General features: G+C 36.2%; 1 protein-coding gene across 1 annotated transcript; it reads left to right on the top strand.

Annotated features, from left to right (window-relative positions):
* The first annotated feature begins 27,114 nt into the window (after window positions 1–27,114).
* Window positions 27,115–27,495, top strand: LOC138855799 (uncharacterized). Its single transcript, XM_070105812.1, has one exon. The coding sequence runs from the start codon at window positions 27,181–27,183 to the stop codon at window positions 27,493–27,495; it is 315 nt and encodes a 104-aa protein (XP_069961913.1). The 5' UTR covers window positions 27,115–27,180.

Below are 27,495 nucleotides of genomic sequence, written 5' to 3'. Positions count from 1 at the left end.
GGCTTATCAAGATACGCACTGCTATTTTAATGAACAACCAAAGACTGGTGCTTCTAGCAAAAAGAGTTGTTCATTTGCTTAAATCTCGCAAATCTAACCGGATTTTTTCGTTTCTTCCTTATACATATTCCATTCTACAACAACACTGCGTAGACGTTGGAATAATCGTAACGGAACTTGAAAAAAAATAACATTACTTGATTGCATTTCTCGCACTGCTATTTTTGTGAACACAGCTGTATGTGTATTTAGGTATTTCTAGCAAACAAAAAATTTCTAGCACTCTGAGCAACCTATTGACTGTGAATGAGTCTAAGATTAAATTAACAAGACGATCGTTGGAATAATCAAGATGATTTTTCGATTTTGTTACTACCGAAAATCATTAGGGGTTCATAGCTAATTGCTCAGTGATCACTGAAAGACGAACCAGTTTTTTTGGTTTTGATTCATAGGTTTGTATGGCAGCCATATCCTATGTGGGCCCGATGTCGATGATAAGCAGCTTCTTGTGTATAGACAGACAGACGAACCTGGCTAAATCGACTCAGCCCAGCACGCTGATCATGTACATATATTTATAGGGTCTCTGACCTTCCCTTCTCCATCTTTCAAACTTTGTGCAAAACTGAATATAGTCTGTTCAGGGTATAAAAATAGTCCAATGGTGCTATATTCAAAGAGAGTACAAGTGATATCACCAATGATCAACAGGTTATATAGAGGAAGATAATGCAAAGTAATGTTAAATATTTATTTTTCGCTTTTACATGTGTGAACGATAATCTCTGATATTAATTAAAATGACCGCTATTAAATTTAATATCAAAACCGCCTCTCTTACCAAGCAATAAAATAAATCACATAATTATCAGTTGACAGTTATAGTGTTCAAAAGGTATTGAAACTGTAGTTTACACAAACGACACAATATAAATATCAATAAAAATGTAATAAAAATGTGGCAGATATGTTAATAGGTAAATATATTTTATATATGTATGTATATAAATTATTGTATTGTAAATAATGACACATTCATATGTCAGTGTCAATGTGTTGATTTGAAGTTTAACTGTTTCTTTTTCAATTTGCTTTTGTTGCTCTCTCGCCTTTCCTTTTCTGCCTACCTGCTTATACCACCTGACCAACACTCATGTATGTTTGTATGTATGTAGAAATTGAGATGAGTATACAGATGAGTATATTCGAATGGGTATTTTTTTTTAAGCCGTCAGTGGCGCTTATGACATTTTCTTTGAATTGTCTTTGCTGCTTTTCTTTACTTGTTTTGTTTATGCGATCGTTCGTTTCCATTTGTGTGGGTTAGTTTTTTGACCGCAAACGTTTTAATTTAAACAAATTGCGTTTGTATTTATACCTTTGGTGGCGATGTGCTGGAAGCATATGGCAATGTGCCACGAATTTATGTCGGAGACGCAATCGTTTGATTAATTACTGTTATATCATGCAACATCTGAGCTACAGATAATCACGTAATGCAACAATTAACCAGAGCACTTGTTGTTGTTGTTGGTTAAGATAACTTGCAATGATGCGGAAACAAAAGCGATGAGCCAACAGAGACAGTGAGTTGTTTGTAAACAAATTCGATTCGGTTTCGATAAATTATTTGATATAAGCAGATTATCTATTGACAATGAGAGGGAGATGAGCTATTATAGAAATTTAAATAATGCGATTTTAATATTATTGAAAATATTGTTAATAGTGGCTGTGGTTGCTGGGATAGTCTTTTTGTGTGGCTTCAGTTAAAAGAAATAAAGAGAAATACATTTTTTTGAAGGGAGAAAGAAAGTTAACTTTAAACCTTTGGTGAGCATATAAATAAAAATATTGCACATTTACAGAATTCAAGGTACTTTAACAATCGGCGATTTAGTTTGAAATATATTGGATTCCCTTGATCCCATAGTCGATTTCCAGTAAACCCCTTTTACATTTTTTTACCTCCGAAAAAAACTGCTTGGCGGTGCGGAGCATTTGTCTACTTAAATTATTTGAAAACGAAAAAACAAAAATTATTATTACAATAGACGAGTGAGACGAAAGAGTAAAGACTTAGTAAAATTTTTAATTTTTGACAAAATGATACAGGGATGTCGTTAGCTTTATATAGAATTTAAAGGAACTAACTTGCTGTTTTACTTTCACCAATTTTTTTTTGTAGCATGACAAATAAGCTATAAACACATTCGGGGCCAAATGACGCGGCATACTCGTCGACGGGTTAATAAACCTCAAGATCGCAGCAGCGCAAAATGAAATATTTTACCCTTCGCTACAAATTAGAGATATATGTATATAAATAGTAACTCTTGAATCTTTGCTGATTAGCTTTTAAATGTGATTTTCTCTTCATGCTTATTTTTAATGAAAGCGCATTGGTGAGGTACATACATAGTTTCAACATGTGTTTTTGCTTTGCGGCTTAACGCTAATCTTATATCAAATGTCGGCATTAAAATAACTAACAACCACAGGCACACACATTAATTTGTTGCAGGAAAATAAATTTCACATACTCGTATGTTGGCTAGAGTAAAGACTATAAGCGCCAAAGTCCACTGATATTCTAAACAAAGTTAATCCAATGCAAGCACTTGCCAGCTATTGATACTCTGTGGTGACGCGACAGCGCTGCAAAGGCTTAGAGGCTGGGCAACCATATAAATAATTAAGCCGAGCACTGGCTGTTGCTTTACGCTCCAGATATGCGGCAAGGCTAAGGCCCCGTCAGCATTTAACGCTCAAGGTGCAGTTGCTGGCGGGAGTGAGGCTTAGGAACACTTGAACACCATTGCCTGTGTGTCGGGTAAGTGTTGGTTTGAGAGGGGTGGGAGGTAGTCTATGGCTGGCAGACTTGTTGAGTGGGTGGCGGTGCGCTTGGTTAGCTATTAAGTGAACGTGCACCAGGACGACGGGGGAAATAGGCTGTCTACAAATTACTCGAGCAGCAGCTGTTGGTGGCAGCACAAGCGAGTGGCAACACTTAAATGGCTTCCTGCGTTTGTGGCGGCAAGTTTCAGCACAAAAATAAAACGAAACAAAAATGTGCAAGAAGTGAGTAATCTGAAACACACAGGAACATCCAGTCAGATATACCGTGGGTCCACTCTGGACGGAGGGAGGAGAGTTGCGATTCTTTTCTGCACTTTCTTTCACATACGTGTCAGTATGTGTGTGTGCTTAACCACTTACATTTATGCATATGCATTCTCTGTTCTCTTTTGTACACTTTGCATTGCCTTTTATGTCTTTTTATCGTTTGTACTTTTCGAGTGCTTTGTCTTCCGCTTTCTTCGAAGCATTTCAACAAATGCAAGTACAGTTGCATGCGCATGTGTCCGTTTGTTTGGCAGTCGCCTATATGGTTTCGCAGTTAGTAGCCCCATTCAATGACACATATGCGCCTATATGCCGCTTTAAAGTGTAAGCGACTAAGCGTCGCAGCATTTCTGGCTCTAGCGTGCCCCATTATGCAATTGAATGCCCGTCTGCGCGCTTACTCTACTTTGAAGTGCTGGTCTCCACTCTTCCAGAGCTAAAGCTTCGCATGCTCTGCTCCGAAACAATGCTGCCCAAGTAACTGTTGACGTTTCTGTAGGTTTTTCTCAACTCTTTGTTGTGCTGTTATTTCTTTATTTGAGTCAAATTTATTGTATGCTGCCATGTTTTTGAGTATGGTAAAATCATTATTATTTTTATTATGTTTCGGAGACCGACTTTGACAAGTGCAAAACTGACATAAATTGTGCCACTACGTGTACGTGTGTGTGTGCGGGAGGGTATGTGACAGAGCGGTAAGTTGCATTTACGATTTTTGACGAGTCATTCAACTTTTAGCTTCAATAGTGCTGCTGCTGTCAGTCAACGTGCAAAGCGTGAGGAAAATAAAAAAAGAATAGGGAAAATAAATGATTTTATTTGGCGACGTTGAAACCTAGGAAGTTTTAACCTGAACTTAGTTGAAAGACAGAGGCGATTTATATAATTTCCATTTGAATTCTCTCTCTCTCTCTCTCTCTTTTATTACACCGTTTATATCAGTTTCTCTATGTCTCAGCTAGGTCTTTATCACTAACGGTTTAGTGAACTCATAACCTAACTTTTAGCTATATATGTTCATATAAGAACAGTTTAAGTAATTATGCTTATTTCTGGAACCGCGATAATGGGCTGGTTATTCCGTTATTATCTTAACATCGTTAACATCTTTTCGAAGGTTCTATTTTACTTTTAACATAAATTTAATAGTATTTCGTCGTAAATTTTTTAAGAGGTGACAAACCTTTTAATGACTTTGCTGAATTTAATGTATTATTAAGTGTCCTTCATTTGGCAAAATATTTGTGGTATTTTGTATATTGTTAATTTTTTTAAGAGGTGTGCAACGCTCTTCTATATATCTAATTCGAAAATTTCTTTGAAATGTGTGTAATGTATTTTGATTGATATATATTTTGTAATACTTTGCTTAGTTAATTTTTTTTCGAAGCTGGCAACCCATTTTCATTATATGATCAAATTCGCCACTTTACATATTTGGCATAAATTTCGTTTGGCATATGTTTTTTAGTACGCATTTTGTTCAGTTTATATTTTTTTAGAGATGGCAACGCTTTTCTTCCATGCGTTTAATTAGAAATTTTGTTGTAGACTTTTTTAAAGGTCTTTCAGTTGACATACATATGTACATTTGCTGACACTTTGCTTAGTTTTACTTATTTGGGGAGGTGGCAACGCTTCTTTAAATTATGTAAAATTTGCTAACTTTACAGAATATTGCCATTCGGTTGCTTCTTTAAGCATTTTCGTTTGCTATAAACTTTGTTCAGTTTTAAAAATTTTCGAAAGACGGCATTTTTCAAAATATGTCATATTTAAGTATTTCTATGAAGACCTACAAAAACGCGAGTGTTTTGCACAAATTTTGTAATACTCTGCTCAGTTTTACATTTTATCAGTAAGTGGCAACCATTTTCCAACATATGTTTGAATTAAAGATTTGCAAGATATTTTCCGTTATACCTATGACATATAATTTTTGAAATTATATTTTTTTATACATGGTAATTCTATTGAAAATATATCTGATATTTACTGTATTTTTTCTTGTTCGCAATACTGAACGCGAAAAAATAAGTCCACTTATTTTAAGACTTCATATATTAGGAAAGTCTAGTAAGAATATTTGTAATAGAATGAAAAGGTTTTTATAAAGTTTCCTTCAGAATTAATTTAAGCCAAAGTCCATAGAATTTCAGATTGAACATTAGCGCTGCAAATTGAAAACGAGTTGCAAAATGGCATTTGTTTTCGTGGCAGCTAATTCTAACGTGCAACATGCATTAAACAATTGTGGCAACATTAAATTTTGTGTGCGTTGCAACACTGCGGCGACGTGCTCTATCAACTGCATTCGCAGTCAGTCGATGCACGCACAATTGACTTTCCAGCGGGTGGGTGATGTCTAGCATAATGTCTGCTGCTCCATTGCCGTTCTAACCCTGAATTAACATGTGGACATGCAGCGAAATGAGAAAATGCAAATGCTGCAAACCCCATACTAATGAGCCCAAAGCGCATGAATGGCGCGGCAAAAAGAGGAGTGCGCGCCTAAACGAATGTGCGAGCGTTGTATTTGTAATGCGCATATGGCAGCGGTTGAATGAAAATCTACGCACGCACGCATCTTTCACTCCATTTTCATCCACTTACATAATTACACACACACTTACGCATTCCGCATTCTACACTCCGCACACGCAAGGCATATGCCATGTTGTTCATACGCCGTGTTGGCCACTTTTACGCGTCTGCTGCAGCATTGATAAGAGTGCCTTTGCATAAAAGAGTGAGTGCTTACGCATATTCCGCTATTCATTCATTCATTTGCTAGACACTTGACGCTCACACACAAACTCACGCACACCCATCTTTGTATTTGCTTAAGGACGTGCGTAAGTGCGTTACGTGTGGCATGTTGCATAATTTCTTTGACTGTCGCATTGCTTGTCGCCGACATCATCGTAAATGTCAAGTGAGAATTATTCAACTTGGAAGGGTTCACCCTTCAGTGCAGTTTCTTTGAACGCTTGTTTGTATTTATGGTGTTTTGTTCGCTTATGTTTGTTGTTGTTTTCGCTTTTTGGGTTGCGTTAAGTGCTCTAAGTCGGCTTATTTCACAATTAGAAACATTGCACAAACGCACCACTGCATATAGCAGCAGTCTGGTGCAACAAAACGTCATTTGCATTGTCTCAAGTGGTGAAGAAAGACTATGTACTTGACAGCCAAAGAAGACGTGCGTAAATATCAAGGACAACTGTCAGAGAGCATGGCGTGAGTTTATGTGACTTGCGATTGCGTACTGGTGTCGTGTTCACATCAAAAGAGGTGTTCTAAAATATTGATATCAATTTTAGGTTGATGAGATATATGTTTCAACGGAATAATTAGTGTTTGAGGATAACGTGGTTCTGGGGAATAATATAGCCCCCATTAGATTAGATTTAGATTTTTTCATTTAATCTTTTTTTTAAATTTTGTGGTTTTTAACTTCAGTCCATAACATGGTTGAATAAGTTTTCCAAAGAAAAAGTGAATAATAAAAGATTGCTGTTCTCTCGCAACATATTGCAGTATTATAAAATACTGGATACAGCAACAACAATCATTTAAAAAGTGATATTATCCACTAGAGTTATACATATTAACACTCAGGATGACAAGACGAATTGCGGGCGTGGCGCCACTCAATTCTAGATGAAATTTCATATCTCAGGAACTACTTTACCAAGATCAACCAAACTTGATGTATTGACTTCACATTCGTATGTTCCGCAAAAGGGTTAAATTGAACTACCATTTACAACGTGCCCTTATTTTGAAACTAGGTAGAATCGCACCTCACCGGCCCCCATATACCCAATATAAAAACTTTTGAGCTTCTGCCTGACTTTATACTGAATTTATTGGTCAATATGTGAGTTATCACTGGTTTTAACCGTCATTATTTTATAGTAATATAACGACATACACATATGCTGTTATTTTTACTCATATACCGAATATTTTAAAATTTCTTCCTTTGATAGAGTTTATATTTCTCAGTTCTAAGTAAAATATATCTGCACTAAATTGTTCGAATCATCGATATCTGTATGAATTTTCCCACAGCACTTATATGATGAATGTAGAAATTGTTTGCAATTATATGACCTGTACTTAAGTTAAATATCAAAGATGATTGCGCTTCATTCAAAATCTCGTCATCTGCAAGCATTTGATCTTTAAAAATTGTGTAAGTATAAAATATTCGGCTACACCACGAGCTTAGCCGTCCTTATTTGTTAAATTGTTAAAATTATATTTAGTACCTTAAGCTGTGATACCTCCTAAATGCTTCCTCATACTATACTCCCTGTTTAGCTGCTATTCGAAGAGATTCATCGCAAGCAATAAGTTTCTATAATTATATGACAAGGCTAGGGACTCTGTCGTGATTTTCAAATAATTCACTAAGGAAAATATTAAAATTATGTGAATTTCTAGGTTATTGAACTGTTGCAAGCAAATATACTCTTCTGCAATCATATCACATGATATTTTAATTACATATATAGATATACATACATAGAGATATGCGGATATATGTATGTATATGTACCACCACTTACATTGCTGATATTCAGTTTACGTAAGCAATGTCGAGGGGGCAAGAATGCTGCATGAAAATGAGATAAAACATGCGATTCCCATCGATTGATTGAACAAAAAATAAAATAAATGTGGCATTATAATTACTCGCTTTGCTCCCCTTGGTAAACAGCGGTTTTGAGCACATTATACCAATGTTGATCCTTATAATTATATTCCACTGGCATATGCAGTTATTCTGTTAAAGGGATGAATCTCTGCTCAGGCTCAAATGAATATGCATTATGTTCTAACTGTTTTAGTCGATAAAGATAGCCCTGTAGGAAACGACACTGATTGGACTCTCTTGCGCATGCAGTTCAACTGGAAGAAGCTAAAATAAAATTTATGGAAGTTTGGTCTCTTCAAGTTTTTTTAGAAGTCTTTATATGAATATCTAAGCTGTCCAAGCCTAACTAATTACCTCAAAAATTAGCTTATGGTAAAAACTCTTTACTAACTGGGTAGTAAACTCCAATACAAACATATAAACACATAAAAAGGTTAGAAATTAATAAATAAAAAATAATAAAATATGCGAGGCAAAGCTTGGTTTGAGTCTATACGCTAATGGCTTAGACGAGCTTTCGTTCATGTGTGTGTGTGTGTGCCCGTCTGCCATTTAAACAAAAAGTAAAACGAAAACGCAATAAAACAAAAATTGTCTGAAATAAAATATCAAAAAAAAAAACAGCAGCAACAACAGCAACAAAACGTAATCGAGCAGATCTCAGGCCGAGTGCAAGTTAATTCTAAGGCATGGTGTTGCATGCAACTAACATGAATACATCGGTTGCATGAATGCTGAGCCTATGAGACATAAAACAGCAGACAGTGCACACCCATGCAACAACACACGCACGTACTGCTTTGCATTATGCGCAATCAGCACTTTTAGGTAGCGGTGTGGGGGCGCTGAGGCCCGTCTGTTGTTGGGGGTGGCGGCGCGTTCGGATGCGTTGCCGTGCATTGTGCTGAGAAGACATTTGGGCTCTCGAGCCACTCGTCTTTGGTGACGTTGCACGTGCAACTGCATGGCAACAACAAGTGCAACACAATACTGTCTGCCAGCACACAACGATGCAAGCTTTCCGTTGCTAACATACACATGTATGTGTGTGTGCGTGTCTTTTGCTGGGGTGTGAATGTTTGCATACGTAAGTATTATATGCCAACATAAGAGCATTGCGGCATAAGAATGAATTGCTTTGTTTTTGCTTACTTTATTTTGGTTCTCGTTTTTTGATTAATTTTTGCATTTTTATTTTCGGTCACACAGTTTTTGAGGACTTTCACATACATGTATGTTCGTCTATATGTAAAGGCGTCTGCTCAGCTCTTCTTATGCCAATGTCCTTATGTGTATGCAATAACACCATATAGTAGCTATGGTATAATCGTATATGTAACTAAATATATGCATTTGTGGAGTTATGTATGTATGTACATAAACCTTCGCTTTTACGTTCGTGGTTCGTAGGGATGACAATCTCTTATATATAAATATTAATATGTGTGATATTATTTCTTATAGAACTTGTGAAATAAAACAAATTTGAAAAAGCGCTGCCAATATGATCGAATTTTCAAATCATTTAAGGAGTTATATTCACTTGTGGATTTAAAAAAAATCGATTTTTTTTGCATATGTGTATATAGAAAGTATATATATTTAAATATATTTGGGAAAATTCACTGAAAATTTGAAATGGTTACGGAAAACCCCATAACTTTAAAAGAGTTTTCAAAGTTGGTAAGGAAAATTTTTCCGAAATTCCTAAACTGATAGACTTGAAATTTTCAGACGACATTTCAGATATATTTGTCAGGTTTGAATGAGAGTAATAATATTTTTGAAAATAATTTCGACTTTGCAAAGAACTCTAAAATGTAAATTTTTTTCACCAAAAACGACCTTTTTTGGAAAGCCCCATTTTTGTCAAAAATCAAAAATTTGTTTAGTTTCTGGATAATTACCTGCATTTACTTTTAGTTATAATAAATGTGTAATAATTTTTTTGGTTTTTAACTTTAAGCTATGTAATGTTAAGCTGAGAAATCTTCCTCCCCCCAAGCACCATTTTTGGAGACCGGCTACGGTACCAAAGAAATCCAAAAAAAAAAGCGCTTTTTCTGACATGCAAGTGGATACAACCTCTTAAAGTCAATCAAGTAATATGAGTCATATTATTATTTTTATTTGCTTTGAAGCGAACTTGCCTTCGTGTATTAAACTTCGTTATCTTAGAGTTAATTAAACATACCTTTAGTTATTGTTTCTTCGGATCAGTTAAGAAAGGTCTGCAAACCCTGCTATTGAACAACAATATGAGAGCAGATGACAGATCGTTTTCATCTTGATTGTTTTTATAATCGTCCACATGATTTCGAGCATCTTCGTCAGTTGTTTGGTTAGAAAGTTATTGTCTATTTGATTTTTCGAACATGGAAGTCTGTTGGAAGTCCAACGTTTTTGATTTACTGTACTAATCCTCTTCTAGAATCTTTCTCTTAAATATTCCAAGAATAATTTCATCATTGATGTTACTACCTTACCTTTCAATTGTGTGTTTAGCCAATACTATATACTTTACTTATATAATATATCAATTATAGAAATTAATTTTAATATCAATCATATAAAATGAGTCATACCTCGCTGAAACATCGTATAACAGCAAACAGTACAAAAACACTCTTCATAACTGGAATAGACTTGTATTGGTATACGAACAAGTACTCTGAACTTAACAGTATTCTGTAAATTATTTTCGAATTCGCATGAGAGATCTCAGATTTGGAGAAACGTGGATTACAAGTTCATTCATTCATCCATATTTAAGTAATAAAGCATAGTATTCAAGTTATTTCACTATTTGGGCAATTTTCTACTGGTACTCGGTCTTTCCTTCTTTGTTCTGAAGAATATTTCGGACGGACAGCTAAATTATGTACGGACGTCAAAATTGCTAAAATTTATATTATAAATAATGCTGCACCCCACTTTCAATGTTAGGAGGTGATATGCGTTAGACCTATTAAAAGTCCAATTAGAAACCGAAAATAAAAAGCCAACTCAACATATATAGTTCGAAATTTCATTTAACATTTGCTTGTGTTTTATTTAACTTCTAAATAGAATAATTAAAAGATTGATGTAATTAGAAGCATGCATGTATTTGCAAACTAATTTCCTCAATCCACTTTTATACTTTGACTCGAATGCCACTTCGACAGAAACTATGCACGAGTATCCTGTCACAACATTTCATACTTCAAACAAATCACCTCTCCCTCTAATGGAAAAAATGTCGTGCCCCACACACGAGATTGAAATACTTTTAGATCCTTATGCAAACACTTCAAATGTAACCGAACTTTGTGTTGCAACATGTGAGGCAGACGCCATATTGCGCCCCCTGAGTTGTTGAGCCTGCCGTAAAGCAGCTAACACGCCAAACATGTTTAGGTTCACTAAAATATTTCCGTCTTTTTCACTTTTTAGGCCAAAACACAAAATAAATAAAAAATAGGTGAAAATTCAGGTCTAAATACAAACATGTGAATCTGTGGCGCTGCTAAGTAATGCTGCTCCCCCTATTATAAGCCGGCTCCCTCTGGACAGCGCTCGCTGTTGCCTGTTGTGGCTTGCCGCCTCCTTTCGCGAAGCAGCATATGTTAGCAGACGCCAAGTCCTGGCACTCACACATGTTTGTACATATGTACTATGTGGAGTAAGCCCCAATGTGACAGTCACTTGCGGCTGAGCTGAATGCTTGCGCAGTTTCTCCGTCGTTGTCGTCTCCTTTGTGGATTGGTGCCACAAATGTTGTTGCTGCTTTTGTCAGGCATAACAACATCTGAGTTGATGTTGCCCTCTGTTATTTTTGCGCATCCATAACGCCGTCAGCCATGTCCAGCTTCACGCCGTTCATCAGTCGTCATCATTTGTCGCTCGTCAGCGTCATCAACGGCAACATTGCCGCCCACACCGCCACGTCGCATCCGTTGTCGCTAACGTCGTCTCCAATTTGTTTTTAGTTTTCAGCCTTTTTGTTTGGTTCTCAGTCCTTGTGTGCTCAGCATTCGCTAAACTTTGGCATGGCATTTGCAGCTAGTAAGTAAATCCTAGCTTGCAATCGGAGAAATGACGCCAGTATATGTACGTTTATAATCTGCTTGTTGTTGTTGCTGTGGCCTGCGTTGTTGTCATCACATCCTCATATGTGTCATAGGCTTTGAATCAGCTGTTCGCGTCAGCCAGTTTATGCTTTAGTGTTGTTGCTGTGGTTGACGGAGAGGCTGTTGTGATGTTGGTTGGTATAGCTGTTGGCTTTAGTAATGGTGTTGTTGCATAAGTGTGATGTTGCTGTTGATGTGCTGGTAGGCAAAGCGAGTTGTTGTTTTTTGTTTCTTTGAACATTTCTCGTTTATTTTCATTCTACACACCACTAGGAGAGACTAGTATATGACATATTATTTAAGTATATGTGTATTAGCGGCTTATAGTACTTTAATGCACCCTATTAATATATACCGTAATTGCTGACATTTATGATTTTTTTAAATACAATAAATTTATTAAGATTCTTTTTCTTTTTGTAAGCTTCTACTTTGATTATGCTTTTTGAATATAATAGGAGCTAGGGATTGTTGGTTATACATATTTTTCTCTCTGTGTCTTGGCTAAAAATTTAGCAGAGTCCCACACCTAAAAGAAAAACGTTTTTTTTGTGTGTGATGGTTTTTTTCCTTTGTTGAAGCTAGTGAAATAATGTGAAAAAAACTATCATCTAGCACTCGTTTTAATGCTCCAAATTTCGTGTCAAACACAAATGCGTTCCAAATATCAAGATTACTTTCATTATTTTACTGCCACTAGAGGACAAATTATTAACCAATCCTGACAAGGCGATTCAGTTAATTTGTTAGAAAATAAGGTGAATTTACTATCTCAAACTTTGAAGAATCATTTGCCATTTAAGTAGCTTTCATAAAGCTTTCGAGGATACATAATTAAGAATACTTAAGTTACATTTTCACTCTTGTAAATTTGTATGACTATGTACAAATTTTAAGAATTTCCCTTTTCTCTCTTGTTAATAGGGTAGCTTTCATAAAGCTTTCACGGAAGCTTTATAAGGAATACACAAGTACACACAGCTTCATGAACCACGCTATATCTATATTTGGTTTTTAATTAAGAAAAAATATATTTCAGCTTTAAATCTATAACCATATTGTGGTCTTTATAAATGTTTATGATTAAGCTCCAATTTTAAGGATTTCCCAAACAATCTTTTTTATGAATGATTCTACTGTGGTAAACTTTGTTGAAACGCTAGAAAGCATCCATTTGTGAGCTCAATCTCCACTTTTCTAAATTTAAAATTTTTCGCCTTTCATTTTGAGCTCAACTTTGAGCCGTTCGCATTGTTGCCACTTGTATGCAGCACTGTGCATACCTCGTTGAATACGAAAATGTTGAGTAATTCGAGTGGCGCCGTTCGCCTGCCATGTGTAGGGTGCTTTGTTCACAAGTGATTCACATTGCATTTAATATTTCTGCCAAGCACTCACTTTTTCACCGGCATCGCCGTTACGGCTGCCGCTCCTTCTACTTTGCAGCTGCACTTGTTGTTTTTGCTTTTGTTTTGCTTTTGGTTTAATTTTTATTTGCTTGCCGGTCGGCCGGTGTTTATGAGCGTTTTGTTTTGTTTTTATTTGCCAGCCAAGCACTTCATTTGCTTCACAAGTCATTCATGTTTCAATGACGTCGTCGCCGGCGTCGCTGTCGCCGCCACAGCCGTTGCTGGTTGCGCCGAGGTGAAGCCGTTCTTGTTGTTGTGGTCTCCTTAATGGCAGTAATATACGTACTTATTTGTATTTGTAAAGATGTATGGCTGAGTATATGTGTGTGTGAGTGTGTGTGTGTGTGTAATGTAAGTGTTGTATATGTGTATAGCAGCCACCCACATACACACACACATTGATGAGAATGCACTCTACGTGCAAGTTGCATGAGCCCATTTCCAGAGCGCGCAGGCTGCCTCGCGCCCCGCCGTTGCCGCACGACTTTCTGGACGTTCGCCTTTCATTCATTGCACTCAACCCCTTTTTTGCGGCGTATACTATTTGTTTTGGTGCATTTTGTCAGCGTAGCGGTAAGTGTGTGCCAATATGTTGTTGCTGTTTGTGAGCTGCACCCGCTCACGTTGCCGTTCCGGTTGTCGTTGTTGTGGTATCACTTACAACGTGCTACGAACAAGTGCGCACGCAGTATTGCCACCTTTTAAAAATTGCTGGTGCCTACTAGTAATTGCTTGCCATCATTGTATGTGTGTGGGTGGTGTGCTCAGGTAATGCGTGCATGCATGTATTAGTGTGCGGCGCGTCACATTTGTTTTAACGTAGGCGCGTTGCATGCATTTTCATGCCGCTCACGCTGCGCTCATGGCGGTCGGAGCGCTGTCCCCGGCGCTGACGCTGGCGTTGTGGCAGACATGCAGTCCCCAGCTTTCAGGCTCCGCGCCAGCCAGCCAGCCGGCATGCCGCACAGTTTGCCGGCGTGCTTCGCATACTTTGGTTGCATTTTTTTCATATACTCGTCATCGTGCATCTTCATCGTTCTCATCAACAGCCACACTGCCACAGCTCGTACCGCATATATTCGCAGCTGAGTTGGCATTCAAAATAGCAATTTGATTTTAGTTCGTGTTTTGCGGCGCGCGCCTTATAGTTTTATTGATTGTGCTTTTTTGCTTTCGGCGCGTGATTTGATTTTGTTGCTGTTTTGCTTGTGTATGTATGCGATGTGGGTTTGTGTTGGCACATGCTGATTGCCACACGCCAAATGCCCAAAAAAGCTGCAATCAAATTGTCTCTGGGTTTTGATTTATATCCGTGCTTTGCGTGCACGCGATTGCCGGTGTCCAGAGACGCTACAACGCGGCCACTTCACAACGTGTTTGTCATGTGAAGCGGTGTCGTTTCCAGCGGTGCTCGTTTTGTTGTTATTAATAGAGTGTTGAATTCATTTGTGGCGCTTGTTGAGCTCTTCGCTGAAAAAAGGATGATAATCAGCGTCATTTTTTTCTTCAGTGAATTTCAGTTTTTTGCTGTGCTCATTTGTGCCGGTGGTTGCCGTAAAAGTGTAAGAAATAAAGTGAAATAGACAATCTGATGACGTTGGACTGAAGATGCAAGTTGTTTATATATTTACAGTTGGATGTTTGAAATTGTTCAGCACAACAGCTTTAAAGTACGCTGAAATTTTAAAATACAATTCATTTGGTTTTGTATGTTTGTTGTTTATTCAAAGATTATTGGAATATTTCTTTTGGAATCAAAAAAATTGTGGCAAACAGTGTTTTTTAAATTTAAAAGTGGACCTACCAGGTTTTTGCACACTTTCAGGAACATGGAACCATAAAATTCCTATAACACTTGTTTTTGAGGTGCTGTGATCATTGCAGTACCTAGGGTAGCCGCAATTTTTGCGGATTATTGATAAGGGAAAATGTGTGTCTGGTACCAAGAAATATTTTAACAATTTCATAACATTGAGCTTTACTGCAAAATTATTACCCAAAACTAAGTAGAAAGTTTGTAGTTATAAAGGATTTTCCAATAAGAGTCATATGATTTAAAAAATAAACAAAATACACCAAATGTTAAGGATTAGCAAATATTTTTTATTTAATGTGAAGTACAATTCATACAATTAAGTGCTGAAAATAATATATTCAAATAGCCTCCACGACTTCTTTTGCAGGAACGAATTCGATGAACCTAATTTTCGAGTACTTTTTCCGCTAAATCAAGTCGTATGACTTGAATAGCTCGTTCAATATTGACTTCTAAAGCTTGAAGAGAGTCTGTAACCCTACAAGAAGTAGTCTAATGGTATTAAATCACAATTTCTTGGTGGCCGTTCATTGTCACAATTTCTTGAAATTATCGAATCTCCAAACTTTTTTCGCAATAATTCTGTTGTTGCACGTGCTATGTGGCACGTAGCTCCATTTTGTTGGAACCAAATGTTGTCAAGATCAACTTCTTCTAATTGCGACCATAAAAAGTTGGTTGTCATCGAGCTATACCGCTCTCCATTGACAGTAACAGTGTCACCAGCTTCATTTCGAAAAAAGTACGAACCGATGATTCCACCAGATCAAAAACCACACCAAACTGTCAATTTAGGTATATGTAATGGTTGTTCCTAAATATTTGTGGATTTTCTGCGCCACAGAATCGACAGTTTGGTTTATTTATCGCACCACTCACCGCAACTATAACGACCATAAAATGGCAAAAGCGCACGAAAACTTGGAATTGGAGAATGTTATTTTGATAATAAAATTAAATAGTTTGTAAATGTTATGCTTGCGTACATCTTTCCTCGATGAAATTGTAAACATTACTGAATACACTAAACAAAATTAGAGATCATGACATATTAAAAATGGCCGAAACGACATTTAGAAATCATATCATGCTTATTGGAAAGCCTGATACTAACCAAATATAACTACTCACGTTATTATCATGTTATTTCAATGTTGGGGATACTTTGGGCACTTCTTTCGTTATAAGGTCTTGAGTAAGGCTCGGATAGATACCTAAAAATGTCTGAATCTAAAAGACAAATTAATTTCAATTTAGTGCTGTTATCTTAAATTACAATGTATTACCGAAATTATTCTTCTTCGAAAATCCATTTGCCAGAGATAATTAATTATTTTCTGTAAAATCTAAAGGTATCTAATGAAAAGTAAAGTTGATGGCAGAGTTAGGGTTAAAAAAAATATAATCAGTAACTATGCGTGGTGCCCTATACCCTAAACAGAGTAAATTAAGTTTTGCACGAAGTTTTTAACAGTCAGAAAGAAAGCGTATATGATATATATATAAATGATCAGAGTGACAAGCTGAGTCGATTCAGCCATGTCTGTTAGCCTGTCTGTATATACGCGAACTGGTTCCTCATTTTTCAAAACCGGCGATATCGGATCACTGTTGCATGCGAATATAGCTGCTATACAAACTAATCAATCAAAGTCAAGTCATTGTATTGAAAGGTTTTTTATTAGACCAGATATCTTCACAAAATTTGGCACTGAAATGATCAGGACACGACACGCTACAATTCCCGAACATATTATTCTGATCTCATCACTATAGGATATAGCTGCCAACCAAACTGACCTAGCAAAATTAAGATAAAAATAGCTTACCCTTGTATGATAAAGAAATGTATCTGTGAACGGTTTTATAGCTTCGGTGCAGCGGAAGTTGACTTAATAGTGACCGATATGTCTATCCAAAAACAAAATTGCTATTAAGGTGATTTTACATTTTTTTTTTCGCGGTTGGAAAGGTTTTTTATTAAGTCCACATCGAAAATTCCTTGTTTACAGAAAATTTCTTAAATCTTCTTTCAGAAAATTGTTATTTGAGATACTGTGAAAATTAAAAGAAAACTATACACGAATCAACTGTTCTCAAAAGTTTTGTTCGAAGAATTCGTAGAATTTAGTATTTGATAAACCGAAAATAAAAATCTGATTGATAAATTTACGTGACAAGCAAAAAAATATAAGCAACTTAATAAATCTGAAAATAAAATACACACGTATATAAAATACTTTAAAAAATTAACACCAGTGAAGCCTTAGTGAAAGCTCCAAAACAAAAGTGAACTAAGTGAATCGAAAGCTTTGTTTAGCAAAAACCTGAAAAAAATGGCCTTAAAGGCATAAAAAAAAAAACAACAAACCAAAGAAAGGTCAAGCGAAAAAAGAAGTGTTTACAAACAAAACGGCTTCTACAAAATATCTGCAAACATACGCGAGCACAAACCTCCATACTAAACACTACATTTAAAATATCGACTGTGACATTTCTTGCGTATCGTTTGGTCGAACACTTTTCGTGGCCTGCAACAATAACTGTAATTATTCGCGTCGTTCCACATCGCCATTTTCGCGCCTTTTTTGCTACCTTTCGTCGCATCCGCGCTGCCGTTTCCGCTACGGTAAATCGCGTTAAGACTTTAAGGCTCGTGTACACATTTCCGTTTGCAATCTGCTTGTGTGTGTTGGTGCACCAATCAACACGAATTTATTGCGTGTGCGGTTTAGCGGCGCCCAAATTGTCTCTAGGCTTGCAACTCAATTGTAAATCAAACGTGTTAATCACCTGCTCGCTGACATTTCGCGCCGCCTTCAGCGCTGATTGTGGCAGCGCTTGTTGTACTTGCCGCCCGTGCCTTTCCACTGCGTTTCTGAAATCCGTTTACATGTGTAAGTGCGTGCACGTGTTGTTGCTCCTTCCCCTCCTCGCCATCGCCATTAAGTTGTGCCCATTTTTCGTGTTGCTGCCATAGTGTAGACACTGTACCACATCGTTTTGTTTGTAAAACCTAAACTAAACAACAACAACAATCAGAATAACGGTTACAGCTTTAATCGTTCAGTGACATATGTAATAATAACAATAAAAACAACAAACAGTGGTAAACACAACGCAAATTTATGGCTTAGTTACGCATATAACGGTTGTCGTTTATGCTAGTGTTAGCTTTTGTTGTTCTGCCGTTGTAGTTTATGTTATTTTGTGTTTTAACGAGAATTCATTCCGCTAAATTAATTTTCGAATACTACGAGCTTCGTTGTTGCGGTAGCCTTGGTAGCATATTTCAACTCAAGTATTTACTCACAAATATTGCCAATTGGATTCGCTCTGATATTACTTGGATTCTTTTATTGTTGTCTAAGGTGAGTTATATTCTAATCTAGATGCCCGAATTGCGAGCGTTTCTTGCCAATTGATATTTTAAATTATAAAAAAATAATAATAAATAAGTTTTCATTAAGTTCAGCGTCCTTAAAATAGAGGAGGAAAAAAAGTCGCGTTCTCGTAGTTACGAATTCTAGCCGTGTGATCATTTGGCAATGGCAGTTTCTTAATATGAGCAATTGTCATCTGAACAAACAAAACTTAATTTATTTTTCACAAAATGGCAGTTACTAAAAGGTCGATTTTTTCACATTTTTTTCAATAGTCTTGAATTTTTTAAAAGTCTTATAAATTAGAAATTTTCAGTTTTTTTTTGTTTATACGATAGAGAGATAGTTAAAGAATATTGATGCCAAATTTCAGAAGTTGAGATATCGTGACGACCGCATTAAAAAAGTTGACGTGATGTTTGACTTATTATGTACAGTGACTCCAGAGGCATTTGAAACACATTTGTTTACAAAATTTTACAGTATATCTTTGAAATTTTTATTATGCACCAAATCATAAATTTACTTCAACATGAAGAACGCATCTTGTAAAATTTTATACACATAATAAATTTTAAACCTGTCAAATGGTAAATTTTTTAAGTTGGTGCTTTGGCACACAGTATGTTACAAAAGTTACCGATTTCTAATTATTTATATTATTAAAGCGCTGTGATAGCGATATATGAAATGTGTATTTTGAAAAAAATTTCATAATATTTTCCATTCCATTCATATAGATAATTCTTCGATAATTATACCCTGCACATGGTACAATAAGTTTGCCACGAAATTTGTAACACCCAGATGGAGACATCGTAGTATATGTTATGCATATATAAATGATCAATGTGACTAGCTGAGTCGATTTAGCAATATCCGTCTGTCTGTATATAATATATTTTCGCACTAGTTTCTCAGTGTTTGAGATATCGATCTGAAACATTGCACACATTCTTTTCTTCTAATGAAGCTGGTCATTTATCGGAACCGCCGATATCGAACCGTTAGATTATATAACTGCCATACACACGGAATGTTGAACCAAGTTCTTGTATGGAACACTTTTTTATTTCACAAGATATCTTCACGACATTTGATTTTGGCTAAGGAAACGCTACAATTCCTGAGCAAATTGTTAAGATCGGACTACTATAGCTGCCATACTGATCAAATAAAGTTCTTGCATAGAATCTTTTTTATTTGTGAAGGGTATTGCAAAGTTAAAGTGTTTTCTTGTTTTTATTTAATATTTAGCTACAGTTCAACTTTCATAAGCTTGAATATCACAATATAATTTTTTTAGTGAATATATAAATATGGGCTATCCCACGCCTTGCTATGGTAGATGAAAAAATATTCTGTCGTCTGCTCTCTGATTGGTTGATAATCTACTGCTCACATTAAAGTCGATTAAGTACGATCTGTTGTGTATGTGTACAATGCAAAAAGCTCTGTTATTCCACATGTGAAAGCTTATTTTGCTGAAGCAGAGGATATTACTGTGTTAAAACAATATATTTTAGTACATATGTATGTTATACTCGCCAAAGTTGACTAATTAATCTGGAGAATTAGCTACTTGTGTCTACATTCAAGGTCACTTTACGCAAAAGTCGCTCAGTAAGAGTCAATAATATTTTAAAATTGTGCACTATATTTAGAATTCTTTTTCATATGGAGCTTAGGTATCTAGAATAAATGTGATAATAAATAAAGTGTTGTTGTTCCGTTATAATTTTGGCGAAAGCCGCTGCAATGGCAGAACTTCGTCGGACATAAATCGATAATTTTCTGTTTAAGTACAACAACTTTATAGCGCGAAATAACTAGGAAGCTACGGTACATTGGCAGCGGTTGTGTTTCTTTACCACTAGTTATCTAGTTATGGTGAAATTTCATTCTACATAAGTTATTTAGAAGTGTGTTCCAACATTTCGTCACACCTATGGTATACCAGAAGCCTACATGGCGCTAAATTGTTTACCAGTGACGTACTGACATTTCTAAAGAGAAAAATTTAAAACTTAATTATATTTATGCAAACGGAAAGCTCGAGTTTTCAAACGACATTCACGTGATTATTTTTATGACAGCTCAAAGCTAGTATTTTTGTGTGTGTTTGCATGTACTCAAATGCGAATAAGCAATATTCCTGAATTCGCACTATTTTCCCTTACAAATTTGTTGCGCTTAAAAATGTCTAAATTATGTGATATACAAAATGCTTCATTAATCGAAATTCACCAGGAAATTATGGCAACGAAATACGCATGCACAAAGGTGCAGCGACTCCAAGCTTCTTACGGCCATTGTCTCATTGTGCACTACGCAGTTTTGCAACTTTGTTGCATTCAAGCAAGTCGCAATCGAATAGCATTGTAGGGCTTCGCTGCTAACCTCGAAATGTCTGTCAATGTTGAACTTCCAGCCGCTGTCTTGCAATGACATTGGCATTGCCACAACCCGAGCTACCGATAGCAAAGCGGCTGACGTATCATCCACAAGTCTGCGTATGTGTGTGTGTGCCGTCAGTGTGGCCGGTTTAATTTCACGAACAGCAGCAAATGTGCACATCACCTTCACTGTTGCAATCATCATTATCAACCTTATTGGCATTGTTGTTGCGCTCATTATTTCAGCCAACGTCATTATGCGGCTGAGCGGCAACCTTGGCCGTGAGCAGTGCAACGCTGCGATTGAACAGCATGTTATAAAAGAACGCGTTTATCTATGTGTAAGTGTGTGTGTAAGTGCGTGTGTACATACTTATTTACTTGTGGATATATGTAGGCTATGTGAGTTTGTGTGCCGGCTTTGTCACCGCTCCGACGGCTTTTGTTGTTGCACAGCTGGTGTGGTGCCACAACGCCAGCCTGCATGCCGTCGGCAGTTGTCGCACTTTGCCGTTACTTGTAAAACAAAATGCAGTGCGCTTTGACAGCTCGACGCAGGCAAAGCCGTCTGCCATACATTTGCTGCGTTTGCCACATGACAACTGTCTGGTGTTGGGGTTGCAAGTGGCCCGCATATTGCACACTTGCTGCATACTTAAGGCTTGTCGTCTACTTTTGCAAATATACATATTTATATATGTATACTTAATACTATATACTTGTATGTATGTGTACATATTTGGCATGTTTGTTGTATTTGGCTTGGTGGCCTTGCAATTCCACACTTTTGGGCTTCCAAGTTGCATTCGGCAGCCGCATGTCGCATACCACAATGTCAGCTCCTTAGACTGGCATATTCGCTGTGTATGCTGAAGATGTCTACAATCTCTTGCTGCTAGCAACTAAACTGGCTGCAAGCCGATTACGAATGCTGTTTGCCGCATGCAACATGCAACATACTTATAGCCTGCTCGGCCTATGCGCATACATACATATACCTATATTTATATAAATGCATGCACGACAGTTATCCAACGGCAATCCTTTCACACCACCACCCCCACCAACACCATGCTGCGCACAACGTTTTTGTTGTTAACGCTTTTTGTTAGTATTGTTTATACATTTGCAACTCCTCCAGCTATTATAGCTACATTCATACAAACTTTGCGTTTGTTGTTGTTATTGCTTATATGTTAGTTGCTGTTGCTGTTGCCGCTGCTGCTGCCGTCAGATTGCCACTATAAAGTGCAATCTCCCAAACAAAAATAATGGACTTAATTGAAAATACAAAATTTCGCCTGTCTAGACAGTAAATTATGTGACAATTGTTTTTGATTTTTTTGTTCTTTTTTCTCAATTATATATTATAAATTTTGTTGTTTTGTTGTGATTTCAAATTTGTTGCTATTCTGTTTGCATTAAATATTAATTACTACGAATACACTATAGAACACAGTAAGGAACACACACAAATGCACAGATAAATATATATATATACATATATATATATATAGATACTCGGCTCATATATGTAAATGCTCCGCTCGCCGCTGCAGCAAGAGAGCTTTGTACATATTTTTTATATTTAAGGCCGGATCCGCTCGAATCTAAAACATACAACATATTGCTGCTAGAATGCACCAAATTTCTATTAGCCCTCTAGTTCTGAAAATAAATTAATCTGCCAATGCAAAAAAAATACAATCTGTACTTATAGGGTCAGCGAAGTGATAGCTGAGGCGGCAGCTCACAATATGTTAACATACTAAATTTGTGTACCAAGCCAAGGCAAGAACTGATTTTACACGACATTTTAGTTATTATTGCGCCAGCTTACATTTCCATAAACTTATAAGGTCTAAAAGGTAATTTGTGATCTTCTAGACAGATGTTGTTAAAAATTTTGAAGCTTGTCAAAGGCCCTTTCAGATTTAGCATGGTAAAGTCATGTTTATATAACCATGTCATATTATTTTGGTCCTAAAGAAATCAAAATTTATAGAGTTGGGAATCAACTTCTTTTTAGAAATATTAATTTTAATCTTTGGAAGGTTGAGATATTTTAACCGTTGGAAAGCTAGCCACTGACAAAGCTCTGCATTGCGACGATTTCGCTTGATCAAGACAAGGTGACAGCTCAGTGGCGAGTGTAACGACCTTTATCTATTACTCAATTACAAATGTCTTTCATAAACGTATGAGACATTGGCTTTGACCATCATCTACCCACTTCCAGAGTTATCTCGTGTTACACTCTGTATTGGTGATGTTCCAAGACTTGAGGTGTTCCTTTAACATCCCTTGTTTCAATTAGCTTTTGAAGGAGCTAAACGGCTTAGGGGTTGCGATATCGGCTGCATCAAATCGATTTAGCCCGTCCGCATTTTCGTTTTCTCCCAGACCTATATGACTGTATACCCTGTGTTTACTGATCTCACCACTAAATGTCTTTAGATTGCCCTTTGTCATAATCCTTTTGCAGTGACACTTCGTTTGACGCCACGAATCGTCTTAAATGCCCACTTGGCTGACCAAAAGAAAGTTAAAAAGAAGTTAAAGGCGAGCCATATTTGTATAACTGTACACAAGAGAATAATAATGCTACGAATTTACTTTTTTAAGAATTCTGCACTCCAATTGTAAAGAAAGCGTAAATTGTGCCTTAGTGGAAGAGAATTGCTGAAAGAATATTCTCCTTTAATAGAATTTTTGTCAATTAATCGGAGTGTTGTTGACCAAATCGTTAACTTTGCGTTTGATGGCAGGTTCATTGGTTTATTTCTATTTAAATATTGAGAGAACGTAAGACCACTGGCCGACGGTTAAAGACACCGCCATTGATATATTGTGACTTAGTGTGGATTTATAGTTATAAAGTCATTAAATCATGGTGAAAATCGGGCTAATATGGAGAAAGCAAGGTAATCGGAAAAGGAAAGAAGCCCATGCTTGACATCTTGAAGTTTCGAATAATTTTTTTTACTTGTTTTAGGAAGAACACGGCGTATGAGTCACTTAATATCATTTGTAATTTGTCTTACCATAACTATAGGTTTGCTATTAAACCGCAGCCATTGTTCCCGCATAATATTTAATTTCGAATTAAATACAGAAGGATAAAGGCAAATACTTTCAATTTATTTTCGAAAGTGTTAAAAAACTCAAATATAGAAAAATGGAATCAGTAAAATGGTTATGAAATTTTTATGCTACATAGATTTTCCTATGGTTATATTACGACAATATTTCTTCTAATCATAATATGACAAAATATCTAACAATTTGACTTAATTTTATTACTTTGTTTCACTTCATTTCTTTACCGTTACTTGGCAAACAAGCAAAGTTTGTGTCAATGTGTGGTAAGCCTGGAATTTGCTGCTGCCTACAAGGATTTTACTTTTAATTCGCAAGAAAGAAAATGTCTCAAACAGTTTTCAGCAATTTTAAAACATTTATTTATCCATTTTCCACAAAAGCTATAGAAGCGATGAAGTATTTTATTAAGGCGAAGATTATACTTATGTATCGAAAAGGATAAGTAACAGCTTTGTAATTGCTGTTGAATATTGATATAGTGCAACCACTTGTCGGATATTCCAAACAAAAAACAATTTGCATTTAAATTAAACAAGACAATGCAGTCTTAAAGTACTCATAAATGCCAGCGTTTGTGTGCGTTTGAGTGTGTTGTGGCATGTGGCTCCCTACAACTGTAGTGAGTTTATAAAATCACACGAAAACCTGTTTGTATGGCATTTTCTCTAAAAATTTAAGCATTGTGAATCTTAGTGCAATAGGGGGGTCCTTAAAAATAAATTTCAAGGGATTTCGTAGTCCTTAAGTTATTACTACAAATGCTAAGGGTGCTAAATTTACATTCAAATGTGATATGCTTTAAGGAAGGTACAAAATATATATTTATATACGAGGTATGTCCAATGGAAAAGGTGAATTTTGATTTTTCGCGAGCTATGTACATTTGATTATCGATATTTTGTTTTTGTTATAATCGGTTCGATTATTCGATTAGTAGTTTGTTTTTGACAACAGAAATGTTGGTCACGTTTTTATGTGCTTTTCGATTTTTTACTTTTGAAAAAAATTCATCAAAGAATATGTATTAACTTTTGTATTAAAAATGGAATAAAGTGCTCCAAGGCACTTGAAATGTTGACTGTGACATTCGGTTAGTCCACTTTGACTCAAAAACGTGTTTACAGAAGGCCGAGAAGATGTTGATGACGATGTGCATCCTGAAGGTGCGACCACGTCAACAAGCGAAGAAAACATCGAAACAGTGAAAAAAATTGTTCTTGAAAATCGTCGAATCACTCTTAGGGAAGTTGCAGAGGATGTTGATATACAATATCAATCAGCTCATGCCATTCAATTTGCTCGAATGTTTTGGGCATGAAACGTGTGGCAGCGAAGTTTGTTCAGAAATTGCTTAATTTTGAGCAAAAGCAATGTCGCATTAGTATCGCTTTTTTGTCCAAAAATAAAACCGTAATCATACCTCAACCACCGTATTCACCAGATTTGGCTCTCTGCGACTTTTTCTTATTTCCCAAACTGAAGAAACCAATGAAAGGAAAGCGTTTTACCACAATTGATGTGATCAAGTCAGAATCGAAGAAGGAGCTGATGGCCATATCGAACAGTGCATTTTAGAAGTGCTTCGAGGATTGGAAAAAGCGTTAGCGTAAGTGTATTATATACGAGGGGGATTACTTTGAAGGTAACAAAATATATATTGATGATTAACTAAGTACTTAAAAAAAAATCAAAATTCACCTTTTTCTTTGAACACACCTCGTATATATTTCATATAATATATAATTGATGCACTTTGATAGAAGAATCACAGATCTTTAAATTTTAGCTGTGATGAGGACTGTGACAGTTTCAACTATATTGGAGGTATACCAAAAAAAAGTGTTATAAGTTTAGGGGCACACATGGTGTTGAATTTAAAAATCGAATTATCTGTGATTACTGGGAGACAAATGATCACTCTCCATACAATGACTATTTTTTTAATATAGTAAACAATCGAATATTGCCAAACTCAATACTTTTTTATAATGCCTGTTTGTCAATTTTTGATTTTTTTTCGACCGTATTTACGGATAATATCTAGCGAGTTTTTTGGGTTTCATCTCCAGGGAAGGCCATAATCATTGCACAGCCGTTTTTAGCGTCGTCGGAGTTCGCGTGTAACTCAAAAAAAATTTTATATTTTCTCATCAAAAAATATATTGCATATTTTTGATATATATATTAATTAATATATAAAAATCGGCGCTGTAGTTTTTTTTTTTTTAATTTTAAAAATCCCTTTTTTTAGGCTGTGCAGGATGAAAATATACTTGTATAATCTTAGTTAGTCTGTTCATATTATTATTAATACTCCTATATTTATTTGGTATTTACATGTGAGATAAGTTGAGATTAATCTGAAGTAAAACTTTTATTCCCACATTTAGAAACTACCCTAATTTGCATTTCATTACATTTATAGACATACATATTTATATAGGTGTGTCAGTTATTCAAATGGACCGATGTCAAAACACTTTTAGCTTCTTTCGTTAGTAGATTTGCATTTCCATATCCAATATGCGTATGTTGGCATTTGCCACAAGCAAACAATTCATAAAAGGAAATTAAGAAAGTTTTCACAAAATTTGCCAACTATTCATTAGCATTCGGTTTGAATGTGTCCATTTAATTGTAATTGACGTTGAAAGGATATCAACAACAATAAATTCTATTTTGTAATGAAAGAGGGAACATTGAAAATATAATATTATTTAAGGTGAAATTCTGAGAGAGCTGTCGTTTATGTTTACGACACAAGCCTGTAGGATGTTTCCGAAAGACAGAGAAGTGCTTGACCCATTTTGACTTTGACAGTCGAGTTGAAATGACGGTTTAAATTCAAAAACTTAAAAACCATGAAAAAAAAATACTATAAATTTAATAAGTAGGGAAGAATTTGCAGAAGTGGGGCCGCTATTCGTTCGGATAAGAATTTGCAAATTCGCAACCTTACTACTTATATATTAATATTTTTTAAATCATAAAATCATAACAAATAACATAATTATTACAATGATTCAGTTTATCTTGTTCTTTGCAGCTTCTCAGCGATAATTATGCAGATTATTAAAATATATTTTCTACTTGCAGCTTTTTATGCCCGCTCTGAAATAGCATTCGACTTTTCCTGCCCCACCTGCCAACAACGCACGAACACAGATGCTATGAAGGCAACAACTAATCTCAGTTACAGCCACTCTGTTGCGTCCAGCGCTAGCTCCACTTCAACAGCCACTTCGTACAACGCCAGCAGCAGCAGCGGCAACACTTCGGCCGCGTGCTTACAGCTCAGCACACCCACCGCACCGACTGCATCGGCATTGGTATCGGCTGCTTCAACATCCACAACAACAACGAAATCAACTAAAACGAAACCTGCAATAAAAACGCCGAAGGTAAGTTTTGCACCGCTCGACATCACCTTCCCGCCGACGAATACGTCCGCTACTAGCAGCAGTTGCGCGCTAACGGCCACGTGA

This window comes from Bactrocera oleae, chromosome 2 (assembly GCF_042242935.1).
Source record: "Bactrocera oleae isolate idBacOlea1 chromosome 2, idBacOlea1, whole genome shotgun sequence".
NCBI lineage: Eukaryota > Metazoa > Arthropoda > Insecta > Diptera > Tephritidae > Bactrocera > Bactrocera oleae.
This window is presented reverse-complemented; position numbering and strand designations above follow the sequence as displayed.

Coding starts and splice junctions, on each gene's coding strand:
- LOC138855799 (XM_070105812.1), top strand. CDS start 27,181: ATGAAGGCAACAACTAATCTCAGTTACAGCCACTCTGTTGCGTCCAGC.